Here is a 13262-nt window from a genome sequence, read left to right as displayed (position 1 = left end):
AAGGATTAATCTATATTTAATTTATACAGTTATGACTATGGAGAGTTATTTTTTATTTGGTTATTCAATTTCTGTGGTATTTTTAATTACTACTATAGACCTACCTGAAAAAAATATATAGCATTGTTTTATTTGTATCTTTAAATATTTTTTTTTTACCGTGGTATCGACTTTGCTATCGAGTATTGTGCACTTTTGGTGGTATCTGTACCGCTACTAGATTTTTGGTATCGTGACATCCCTATTTGTTACTAAAAAATGTTTTAGTATGTTTTATTAAAGCTAAAATGTTTTAAAAAGCTATAAAAGGCTAAACTATTCCATGTTTGACTCGTATTTAAATTATTAAAAGAGTTTCCTTTCTATTGTCTATCCGGTCAAGGTTTAGAATACATCAGTTAAAACATTTACAGGTTGTAATAAGGGAGCACTGCTAGTAATTTTTTTTTAATGCACAGACTGAAATATATGTCTCTAATTTCAATAGCTTCTGTAGCACATTCCAATCATTTGGGGCAGTAAATTCAAAAGCAGAACGACCATAAATAGTTTTTTTTCTAGGGCTAGTCAAAAAGATATAATTAGATGATCTAGTTGTATATGTATTAGTTTGAGTTTGCAGCAACTTTTGAAGATATTTAGGTAATAACCCTAACAGAGCTTTATAAATGAAAATATACCAATGTATTTCCCGTCTTGTATGCAATGATGTCCAATTGAAAAGAGAGTATAATTCACAATGATGCGTTCTATAAGATGAATTATCAGTCTAATTGCTGCATGATACAACACATCTAATTGTTCCAGAACACCTTTACGTGCATTTCTATATAATTAAAATTTTAATTTAATTAGGTTAAAAATTTAATTTAAAAATTTAACCCAAATTTAACCCAAGTTTATCAATTTTTGGACTAAATTTGGGTTGAAACAACCCAGCATTTTTTAGAGTGTAACATTTAAATGTGGCAAAAATAACTGAATCATTAATAGACTAGAAAGACCAGATTATAATATCAAAATTAATAATGTGGAATACATTATTCACTCAGTGGTCACTTTATCAGGTACATGTTTACTCTTTGATGTATAAAAGCAGCAGACAACAGTCAAGAGGTTCAGTTGCTCATTGAACTGACAGTTGTTTAACAGAGAATATAACAATGAAAAAATCCTGTCATTATTACAGAGCTGTGGTTGCCAGAATAATTCTGTACAAATGCAGTACAAATTTATAGAACAACATGTAAATTGTATATACATATTAAACCAGTAAATCTAACAGTTCTTTTCTGCAGAATTAGCAAGGCCACGCTGCTACTAAAATCTGTTTTGTACTTTAACATCTACCAACATCCACCATAATAACACTAGCGGTGAAGAGAGTCACATGATGAATCAAAGTTCATCACAAGTAATTTTTCCACAAGTCAATACTAATATATAGAAGGTGATTGCAGTGTCATGCACACACAAAAATAATGCAATAAACATTCATTTAATAACATAAGATGTAGGCCTAATATAAAAAACTAAAAAAAAAAAAACATTATTATTACAAAATTAAAGGGGTCATATGATGCCACTTTTTCAAGATGTAAAATAAGTCTCTGATGTCCCCAGAGTGTGTATGTGAAGTTTTAGCTCAAAATACCCCACAGATCTTTTTTTAATTTTTTTATAACATGTTAAATTTGTCACTTTGAGGGTGAGCAAAAACGCTCTGTTTTTGTGTGTGTCCCTTTAAATGCAAATTAGCTGCTGCTCTCAAGAAGAGGGTGGGGTTTCAAGAGTTCGTAAAAGTCAGACAATTAAGGAGAGAGTCAGGAAGAAGTGACATGTAGAATGCAACTAGACGTTTCTGAATGGTTAGTTGATGAATTTATGTAGCTGATGTGGAGTTAACTATCTTAAAGTTATTGATTGCATATTCTGTCATGATAATCTATAAATCGCTCGTGTGGGAACTGTTGTAAGATCCTACAGAGTCAGAGAATATATGCTGCATGAAGACAACAGGTATAGTTTAGTTTAATTACGGTTATAACTTATGTTGTCATCTTGCTTTTATGACATGCTATTGCATTTGTGTTACATACTGTATTGCAATAACATGGCCTCACCCCCTTTGTTGCATGTTCCCGGGGGCGGGGTTTATGTAAATTTAAGGGTTTGTGATGTCACCAACCCGGGAAGAAACTCGTTGTAGTCCCTACCAGTCATTTGTTGTAGTCCTTAAACAGAGAATTCTGTAAAAGAAAATATCTCCCTTTGCATTAAACTTTGAGCATCATAACTTTGCAGATGTTGTTTATTATGTTAGATCTATTACATTTTTCCCCTACACATAGTAAGGAACTTACTGTTAAACAATTAACAGTTTTTTTTTACAGTTTTTTACAGTGAACAAACTGAACAAGTAGGGCACTATAAAAATTAGATTTAATATGTTTGATGCTTTAAATCTGACAGTGAATCTGCATCACTGAACTCTACAGATGACTTGAAGATGCTTTCAGCTACAGTTAATATATTTAACCAATATAAAATCTATTTTCTCCCAAAATCAAAATGTGGGAAAAACCTCCAAGCTGCCTTGGCCTGCTGATTAGTAAATGTTTTCAACAACTAAATACTGTAAATACAGGCTACTATCATTCTTTCTGAACACATCATTTTTTTCTCTTTAGATGTGCAACAAGTGAAGAAATTAAGCGTTTCATCCATGCTTTTTGGAGCACACAGAGGAAGTTAACAGAGATGTTGTTTCCACCTGGCAGGAGCTGTAGTTCACCTCTGTGAGAACATCATCAGAACCTGCACAGATACACACTTTATTATCATGTTTCTATATCATGGAGTTTATGCATAACTAAACTTACTGTCAAAGTGGCAGAGACAGATGAATCCCATGAGTCCAGACAGAAATAAACCAACACCAGAGAAAACCAGCACTACTGAAAGCCACGAGACAAAAGAAAAAAAAAATAAGGCTTTAATTCATGTGTATATCTATATCAGACATATTATGTGCAGATTTTTTATTGAATGTTCAAACATTCATGTAAATTCATGTATATGTAAAAATATACTAAAATAGGCAAACATATTAGGTGAAACACACAATGTTCATCCAGTATGACTGGAGCAAAACAATTTTGCCATTTGCTTGACAATTTGGCATCTAGAGTAAATACATACCATGTCCTGACATACTTCTGATATCTGGCAGAGTAGAGGTTACAATGGAAACTGCAGAAAAAACATAGTTATAGTAAATAGAATGTTTGAAATTCATAAACTATTAGTAACCATGTTGGAAAAAGCAGCACAATCATGAGCCTCGTCTTTTTGAATTCTCTCTGTACTTCCCACTTACCTTCAAAGACTAAAACTATGAGTTACAGATTAACAGATATGGATCCCAGCCATATTTCTGAATCTGACATTTGAATCCAACATATTAATTTTACACTGTGAATGTTAGAACTGAGGAAAAGTGAATCCAAGAGTTTCCTTTGCCTTGTTTGTTGTCAGGTTTGACATGGAATGGCGGTCTACTAATATATATATAAAAATAACACATTGCAAGGGGAATCACTTTTCAGAAGGGAATTGTTTATCAAATTTAATCTACAATAACCAGAAAAGGTGTTATCGGTAACTTACTACTTGTCGTGTCTGTTGTAGTAGTACGTGCTGTGCTGGTTGTTGTTGTAGTAGGATGTGCTGCGGTGGTTGTTATTGTTGTTGTAGTAGTACGTGCTGTGGTGTTTGTTGTTGTAGTAGGATGTGCTGTGATGGTTGTTGTAGTAGGATGTGCTGTGGTGGTTGTTGTTGAACCTGCAGAGACAATTTACCAGCATTATATAGAGTCAATTTACATAATTTGCAAACCTTTAAGTGCATCACCCATATTGGTTCACATTAATAAATTAATGAAAAACTTACTTTGGACTGTCACTGGCACTGGATCAGAGTGAGGAGATGATTTTTGACCTTGTGACAAATTCACAGTGTAGAAGCAGGTTATTCTCACAGATGAACTCTGACCTTCTGACCAAATACTGATCTGAGATCCAGTGAGTGAGAGCTGACATGCTCTTCCACTTATGTAAAAGATACACTTCTCCATCCTGTTCATTTTATTGCCATTGTGTAAAAATCATAATTAATAAGCATATTTCTGAAAGAACTGAAATACATCTGACTTCAACATTTATTTAACATTAACATGTTAATTTTTGTAAAGTCACAGAGTTCAAAAGGTGCTGCAGAACAGAATGACTCCATCAGCCTCCATAGATGCTTCTGACACTGTCTGTCTCTCTGATGTCTCAACTACATGATCAACACAACACAACTTCCTTCCTGTCTAAATGTATCAGACTGTTCATTTGCCAAAGTCATGCTGTGGTTAAACGTTTGTCTGAAAAGGACCTACAAGTTATTCAGTGTAAGAAGATTTCACAGATCACTGTACTGATTCAGTAACAGCATCACACAACTGTTGTTTCTGACTTCATGGATGATACTGACCTACAGTGAGTCCCACTGTTACCACAGGATTATGATTAACCATATTCAACTCTTTCCTATATTTAGTATATTTGACCTTTCAGTGTTTTATTATACAGAATGGGTCTTTATAAATAGTATCCATCCAGAAGTGCCCTATAGATGTAATACACAGATACAGTAGTATCATTCAGCTTTCCTCAGATATTTTGTTTGTCTATACTAACTTTTTTATTAATCAAACTTTCATAATATTCTAATGACCTACATAAATCATACTGGCTTAAGAATTCTACAGGTGTCTCTGATTAAAACTGTAAAAAAATGATTACAGTAAAAGGTCCTCACCTCTGATGGTGTATGTTTCACTGTGCGGTGATCTGATCTCAGGTTCAGTGTTGAGTGAATAATCACAGCTCAGCTGTCTGTTCTCTGATCGTGTGAAGAGTTCACCAGGAGTTACATAAAACATATAAAGACGTTCTCCAGACTGTCTCTTCTGAGAGTGCAGAAGATCATCCTCAGTGTAGAGACTACAGGTGAAATCAGCTCTGACTGAATGTGGTATTTCACATGATATGATGGGCTGGACATCATCACTATTATAACTGATGAAGGGTTTCTGAAGTGAACCTGTTTAAGTCAGATAATCCATAATTAATAATAATAATAATAAACATTGCAATAACAGTTTCCAAACCAGAAGCACAGCAGTGAAATATTTCACCTAGAACAGTCACTGTGCCATCAGGATTATTATTAATGTCTTGCTTGTTTGTTGTGGAGAAGCAGTTAATGTTGATTGATATATTTGATTTTCCATGTTTTAGTTTAACCTACACAATGAATAGTAAAATGTAGGCCATATAGGATTTGCATATTTCATTTATGAAAAAAAATCTGTTTTATTTATTTATTATTTTCAATAACTGCCCTATGAAAGTTTGTTTCTGCCACAGAATAAAACAAATTAAAATGGTAATTGCAACTTTTTATCTTTATTCTTTAATTTAGTTTACATCTTGCAATTCTGACTTAATAACTCACAATTAAATTTATTAATTAATATTTAAATATCTCACAATTCTAAAAAAAAAAAAAAAAAAAAAAGAATCAGAATAGTGAAATATAAAGTTGCAATTACTTTTTGAACGTTTTATTCCATGTCAGAAACAAGCTTCAATACTGCACTTTCTCAACTGCCAATATCAATTAACATTCAGAACTACATTCAAATAAACATGCAGATATAAATACACTGGATATTCCAAATAAAGTGTTTACATGACCAAGTCCAATTAATATAGGCATTCTTATTTCTAGTTGCACAAATATTGGTGTAATCTGGTAATTGCAATCAGTTTAATGAATTTTCATGAGGAAGTAAAACTAATATGCCTTAAACAGAGGTTGTAGGTTCATGTGTTTGCTCAGTTAAACATGTACTGATCACACATGCTGAAATATTTTTGACGATTAAACTTTTTTCACTTCAAATGTGGGCATACTGTATTTTATCTACATTAAACAGCAGAGATCACTTACTGTAAGACTGAACCTCCATAAGAAGCTGAAAAGCAATGAAGATGAACAACTCCATTACAGCGAGTGACAAAAAATATAGAACGAGTCTCAAACAATGTGTGAATTAGGAAGTAACACATTAGACCACAGGAAACATTTAATACTTTGTGCAGTCAGTTCTATGAAGATGAATGTACATCATGTGACCACATGGACAGCAGATCTGGGCCACAGGTGACATTTTTTTATAAGATCACAGACTTGGAAAGACAAAAGGTAGTTTCGTAAAAGTAACATTTAAATGTGCCAAAAATAACTTAAATACTTTAAGAAAGACTAGATCATAATATCAAATTTAATAATGTGGAATACATTATTCACTCAGCTTATGTTTACTCTTTTAAGCATAAAAGCAGCAGACAAAAGTCAAGCAGTTCAGTTGCTCATTGAACTGACAGTTGTTTAACAGAGAAAATAACACTGAAAAAATCCTGTCATTATTACAGAGCCAGAATAATTCTGCAAAAATGCATTAAAAATTTACAGAACAACCTGTAAATTGTATATACATATTAAACCAGTAAATCCAACAGCTCTTTTCTGCTGAATTAGCAAGTCCATGCTGCTGCTAAAATCTGTTTTCTACTTTAACATCTACTGACATCCACCATAATAGCTATTACAAGTGAGGCTCCTGCACCTCCTTCCTCGCACCACCGGAGGGAGCCATCATCTGAATATTGACTGTTTTTGATTCGGACTTCATTTCCCATAGGCCCTCATTTCTGGGACTTATTGCACGTACCTGCACCACATCACACACACACACACACTTCATAAGCAGCTTACACACACACGCACGTTGCGAAGTCTTGATTTGCGCAGGTGGTCATTTCTGAGCATTTTTTTTTTTGGATTGCTTTACCTGTGTTGCCTGCCCTGACCTTTGCCTGTTCCTGGACTTTGTACGTTTGCTGCCTGCCCTGATCTCTGCCTGTCTTTGGACTCTATTTGTTTGCCGCCTGCCCTGATCTCTGCCTGTCCCTGTTATCGCCTTTGCCTCGTCCTTGTAATTATAATTAATAATATACAGTATAATTAATAATTATTATTAATTATACTGTCACAATATGTCACAATATCACCATTGGACTGTTTTGCACCAACTCTTTCTTATTTTAGTATATTTGTTTTTTCAGTGTTTTATTATACAGCTCATTGAATTATAAATACAGGGCTCGACAATAAGGACTGCCCGATGGCCCGGGGTCAGTGTGAACGACGCTCGGGACAGTAGGCAGAACTGTCACTTGCCCGATCGGGCCAGTGCTGTAGGGTGTGCTATATATATCGTCTATGATATCGTAATTGTTGATTTAACGATCTGAAATTATCGAGTATGTCCCTCACTTTACAAAACACTCACTGAGTGCACGCATGCACTACGTGACGTAGTAGGTTAGACTAGTGCGCGAGCATATTTAGAGTGCACGATTTCACTGCGTGATTTAGTCTATTAAAATGCATTTATAATGCATCAGAATTCAAGATAAGGGGCAAAAATTACCCTGTATATCTTTCATATTTATATAATTTAACATAGTTAACCAATATTAAACAAAGAGCGCCGTTTTTCTACAAATATCAGCACGATTACAAATGTGATATTGATTTGATATTGATTGATATTGATACAGTGTACAGTTTAATGAACAAGAACTTAATATCAAGTGACTTACATTTTAGACACCAAATCGCCTGTTTCGCTCTATTTCGACTTCGAAAATAGTTCCAACGTCCACACAGCATTATTTTGTGTCTCTGAGCAACATTTCCTGCATGAATCAGCCGTTTGAATGAATCGTTGAATCTCAATGACATTAATATTCGCTGCCACCTACTGGCGGGTTTAATTTCACGTTTAGTGTCTTATCATTTTAAAAATGATTTCAAATAACAGTATTTAACGTTTTATATTTTCAACATTTCAAAACATTATTTATGCATCTGTAACTGCTCTTGACTGATCCAACTTTAATAAAGTTTAATCTATAGTTATATAATTATACATTCGATTACAATTTCTGTACCTGAAAATCTCCTGTTTAAACCTACATGAAAAACTTGAAAAGCACTGTTTATTTCATTTATATGTTTGTTCTGTTGTATTTATTTTTGCTATTACTCATAATTTGATCATTTGTTACTATTTTATTACTTACTGTTTATTTTTCTAATAATATTTAAAATTTAAGTTAGTTAATCTAGTAGCTTTTGGTGTCATAACCCTATTTTTTAAGGTTACATGTATCAAAAACAACAAAAACAATAATTAGGCTTTTTTATAGGCCCATTTTCTTTTCTTTTACTTTATTAATTTTTTTGTTGTGGGGAAGTGAAAATTTTGGCAGGGCAAGTAAAAATTTGAACCACTGGCCCGACCGGGCCAGCAGAAAAAAATCCTTAGCGTTGAGCCCTGAAATATCTATCCAGAAGTGCCCAGTATAGGTGTAACATCCTCGTCACTATTACTGCTAAGAGTGAATCTCAAGTGAATCAGTTTGAAGTGAAATAATCCATAGTTATTAAAAACATTGCAATAACAGTTTCTAATGCAGAATGCGATACAGTGTACTAATGCGATAGTCTTTTCTTCTCATCTCTGTTTATGTAGAAATAACACAGATCCACTTTAACACCTGCTGGGCGCTCACAGATCATCTTCACTGAGCTGGACTCACTTATGACATCTGGAGATACTTTTAAAGCAGGATATTCTGAAACAACCCAAAACAGATCAATTAATCATTACATCTCTTATTGACCACATTTCCAATAATTTTTCATTCATGGTCCATGTTTTATTTTAACCTTTAAAGAAATTTAAACGCATAAATATCTTTGCATCAGCACACACACAATGAATAGTAAAGTGTAGTTTTAATTCATTTTTATTTATGGGGGGGGGAGCTTTTTTCACTTCAAAAATGTATATTTTGATAGATGCACTTTTCTTAACTGTCTATATCAATAACACCCAGAATAATGTTCATATGAATGTTGTAAATTATGATGTAAATATAGTGGATATTCCAAATAAAGTGTTTACATGATCAAGACCAATTAATACACACATTCTTATTTCTAGTAACCCAAATATTGACTTAATCGATTAATTACAATCAGTTTAATGAATTTTTCATGATGAAGTAAAACTAATTACACAGAGATGTTGTAGGTTCATGTAGTTGCTGTGTTCTACTAAAACTACACATGCAGAAATATTTTGACGATTAAACTTATATATTACATTTGTTAACATACTGTATTTTATCTGCATTAAACAGCAGAGATCACTTACTGTAAGACTGAACCTCTATAAGAAGCTGAAAAGCAATGAAGATGAACAACTCCATTACAGCGAGAGACAAAAGAGACAGAACGATTCTCACACAATAGGTGAATTAGGAAGTAACACATTAGACCACAGGAAACATTTAATGCTTGTGCAGTCAGTTCTATGAAGATGAACATACATCATGAGACGACATACACAGCAGATCTGGGCCACAGGTAACATTTTTTATAAGCTCACAGACTCAGAAAGATGGAAGGTATTTTTGAAAATGTTAATGTTGCTATATTTTTTTTTTGTTGTTGAACAAGTTTTTACTGTGTTACAAACATCTAGGGCCAACCATAACATAAATGAATGTGTGCTCACTGTAAATGTTAAACAAAAGTGGATTTATTAACAAGAAAAAGTGAAAACTAGAAACAAAGGGATCAAATTCAGGAGTGAACCAGACCACAATAACAAACAAAAATAACTAGTTTAGTACCCTCTAAATTCCCTAAAAGAAAGAAAACACAAAATTAAATACAATAACGTTTCTAACTCCCTTAACCCAAAACATAAAACAAATGATACATACAAAAGAAATGGCATCACTTCCCTTAAACTGATTATTCAGAAATAATATTTAGACAATATATAGCTGCATCTGAAGGCAAAATGATTCATAACGGCAATGTAAGAATCGTAAGTCTGATGCCTGCTGATCAGTATATGAATAAATATACTATCATTCTTTCTGTACAAATCATTTTTTTTCTCTTTAAAGGTGCAACAAGTGAAGAAATGAAGCGGTTCATCCATGTTTTGAGGAGCACAGAGAGGAGGTTAACAGAGATGTTGTTTCCACCTGGCAGGAGCTGTAGTTCACCTCTGTGAGATCATCAGAACCTGCACAGATACACACTTTATTATCATGTTTCTATATCATGGAGCTCAGTTTATGCATAACTAAACTTACTGTCAAAGTGGCAGAGACATGAATCCCATGAGTCCAGACAGAAATAAACCAACACCAGTGAAAACCAGCACTACTGAAAGCCATGAGACTGACAAAAGAAAAAAATAAGGCTTTAATCCATGTTTATATCTATTTCAGATATATTTGTTACAGACAGAAGGGCAGGAGACACAGATATGGAAGCTGATGGTAGTTTATTGATGAACAACAAGGTAAACACAGTAATGCAGGTAGAAGATGGAGTCTTAGTGGAGTGATAAATGAACACTGATACAGTCCTTTGTCTTACAGGTTTTCAGATCGCAGATGGGTGGATGGCAGTTGACTGGATGAACACACAATGAAGGTGGGTACACTCACACACAGATGACAAAGCACAGAGACTGGGAAAACACACTGGAGTAGAACAGGTAAGTATTTCAGAAGTCTTGAAGATCAACATGAAGAGTCCTCCATTAGAACAAGACCAGACAACTGACTGAGGTGAGTGGTGTGCTTTTATGTCAGCCATGATGAGGTGCTGATGGGGAACAGGTGTGTATGTGTTAGTACTCTGGTGAGGGAGTGCGCCGATTGGCTGACGGTGGAGCCTGGCGTGTCTGTGACACTTATTATAACCCAGAACCTCTGGCACCTTAAAATATATTTTACGACCAGTTCATTAGGACACACAAATCCTTAATGCGGATCTACGTATTCATTCACTAATGTAAATACTCTTGAGTCTAACAACACATTGTATTATAGTAGATGTAAGGGTGAAACTATCACATTAAACATGAATTCTATGTCTATAAATTAAACACAATGTAATATTGAAATTGATTCTGGACAGTAATATTATTTTTTGTGCATTTATCATTGAGCATTTCGGATGTAACCAGCACCACCGTAACAGTTACGCTATTGGCCACATGTAACGTTTTTTTGGACTCAGACTTGGAAAGATGGAAGGTATTTTTTTTAAAACATGAAAGGGAAGTTGCGATAGTCTTTTCTATTGTGACATATCCAAGTGAAACAACTTCTCAAAGAAGTAAGAATGTAGGGCGGGACTTGATTTTGTCCAGCAGGAATTGATTGGATGGTTGTGGTTTGCTATTGGTGGATCTCGTCACATTGATGTGAGTGACAGGTTGTCCCGCCCTCACGCCAGTAAACACATCATCAGAGAAGAGACGTCGCTGTAAGAGGGAGGGAAAGTTATTTTGATTAAAGATTACAAGGCACATTATTATTTTTTTTTAAATTATGATAAGCACGGATAAATCATTTATCATGAATCATCCATGTTTTCTGTGAGAACATCATCAGAACGTGCACAGATACACACTTTATTATCATGTTTCTATATCATGGAGCTCATTTTATGTATAACTAAACTTACTGTCAAAGTGGCAGAGACAGATGAATCCCATGAGTCCAGACAGAAATAAACCAACACCAGTGAAAAAAACAGCACTACTGAAAGCCACGAGACTGACAAAAGAAAAATAAGGCTTTAATCCTTGTTTATATTGCAATGAACAAAGCTGAACAGAACACTCCCCTCCCTCCACTAACAGACCACGGGACAAATAGACAAATAACATTTCTTGAAATAATATTTTCTGGATGTACAGGTTCTTCCTCTCAGTCTTTATTCAACTTTTAGTTTATCAACAGAAAATTCATAAAAGTTAATCATGCCAGTTATATCGTAACTGTATAGAATAGCATAGTTCTAATAGCGGGGCACATTGTAACGTAGTGTTACATCGAACCCTGACTTTAAACCTGGTTAGTGTCTTCTGATAGTTAGTGAATTAACCAAACTGCTAAACAAGTGATTGGTGATTCATTTAATAATATCAGATTTGTCTAATTTTGAATAAAAACAAAAAATATAGATAAAAAATTAGCTTAAGTAAGAAATTTACTTTTGCTATTGTTAAATAAATGTTCAATGATATCTTCCAAAGATTTTTGAATTTTGGCGCAATTTTTTCTCTATATATTTTCGATATGGCAACTAGTAAATACGCTAAGCTTCTTCATGCTAGCGTGTGTGGAAGTATTTAAACCAACGTGTGTTAGGCTACAACTAACCCCGAGTTAGTTTGTGCCCCGCGCTCCCCTATCTCGCGTGATTATGGCTTAAGTGGACGTAAACAGGCGGGTAATAACTGGATATGTCCAGTATATTAAGTCCATGCATTCAGCAGCCCAATTAAATACCTGTCTGTCATTAAAGTTAATCAGACAAACAACAAAAGATGTTAAATACATGTATACATGTTAAATAAACCTACTGTATCTGAAAAAAGATATATATATTTTTTAATTTACTATTGTTTTTGTAATTTGCTAATTAGCTTTTTTGTTCTTTTTATATAGCCTAACAAAAATAATTAAATTTCTCATGCTCATATTGCCCACCTGAACATACAAGCTGATATACACTGTCTTGATTTGGGTGGTCACTCTGCATTTGAAAGTTTGAAAGGGTTTTAAGTCTTCTAAATCAAGTAAAATGACTCAAAATCAAGTAATTTAAGCATGCCAAAGTCAACCGTAATCAAATAAAATGTAATTTCCCAAAAGCAAAATTGTGGCCAGTGAAAATACTGAGTGGCTAGTAACTTTGGAAAACCACTAGCCACAGTGGCTGGTGAGCAAAAAAGTTAATGTTAAGCCCTGTATATACTATATATATATATATATATATATATATACGTGTGAGTAACGTAGTTTAAATAATGTTTGTTAAATTCAGCATAAATTGGGAAAACTCACCATTGGTTGTTGCGTTTGTGCACATGATATTGCGGGGCGGAGCTATGTCATTAGCACCAGAGTCGCATATCTAGTCCTGCTGGTAAGTCGCATCATTGATTGCTCCGTCTTAAAAACTGTTGCTGTGTT

At 34.0% G+C, this 13262-nt stretch overlaps 1 protein-coding gene across 1 annotated transcript in view; it reads right to left on the bottom strand.

Annotated features, from left to right (window-relative positions):
* Positions 1-1079: 1079 nt before the first annotated feature.
* Positions 1080-13262, bottom strand: part of LOC127522382 (uncharacterized) — a 57627-nt gene continuing 45444 nt past the window's right edge. The window contains exon 7 of the mRNA XM_051912251.1: positions 1080-2817. Within this exon, the coding sequence (XP_051768211.1) occupies positions 2720-2817 (98 nt within the window). The 3' untranslated portion in view covers positions 1080-2719. The remainder of the gene's footprint in view (positions 2818-13262) is intronic.

Source organism: Ctenopharyngodon idella, chromosome 11 (genome assembly GCF_019924925.1).
Source record: "Ctenopharyngodon idella isolate HZGC_01 chromosome 11, HZGC01, whole genome shotgun sequence".
NCBI classification, from domain to species: Eukaryota; Metazoa; Chordata; class Actinopteri; order Cypriniformes; family Xenocyprididae; genus Ctenopharyngodon; species Ctenopharyngodon idella.
This window is presented reverse-complemented; position numbering and strand designations above follow the sequence as displayed.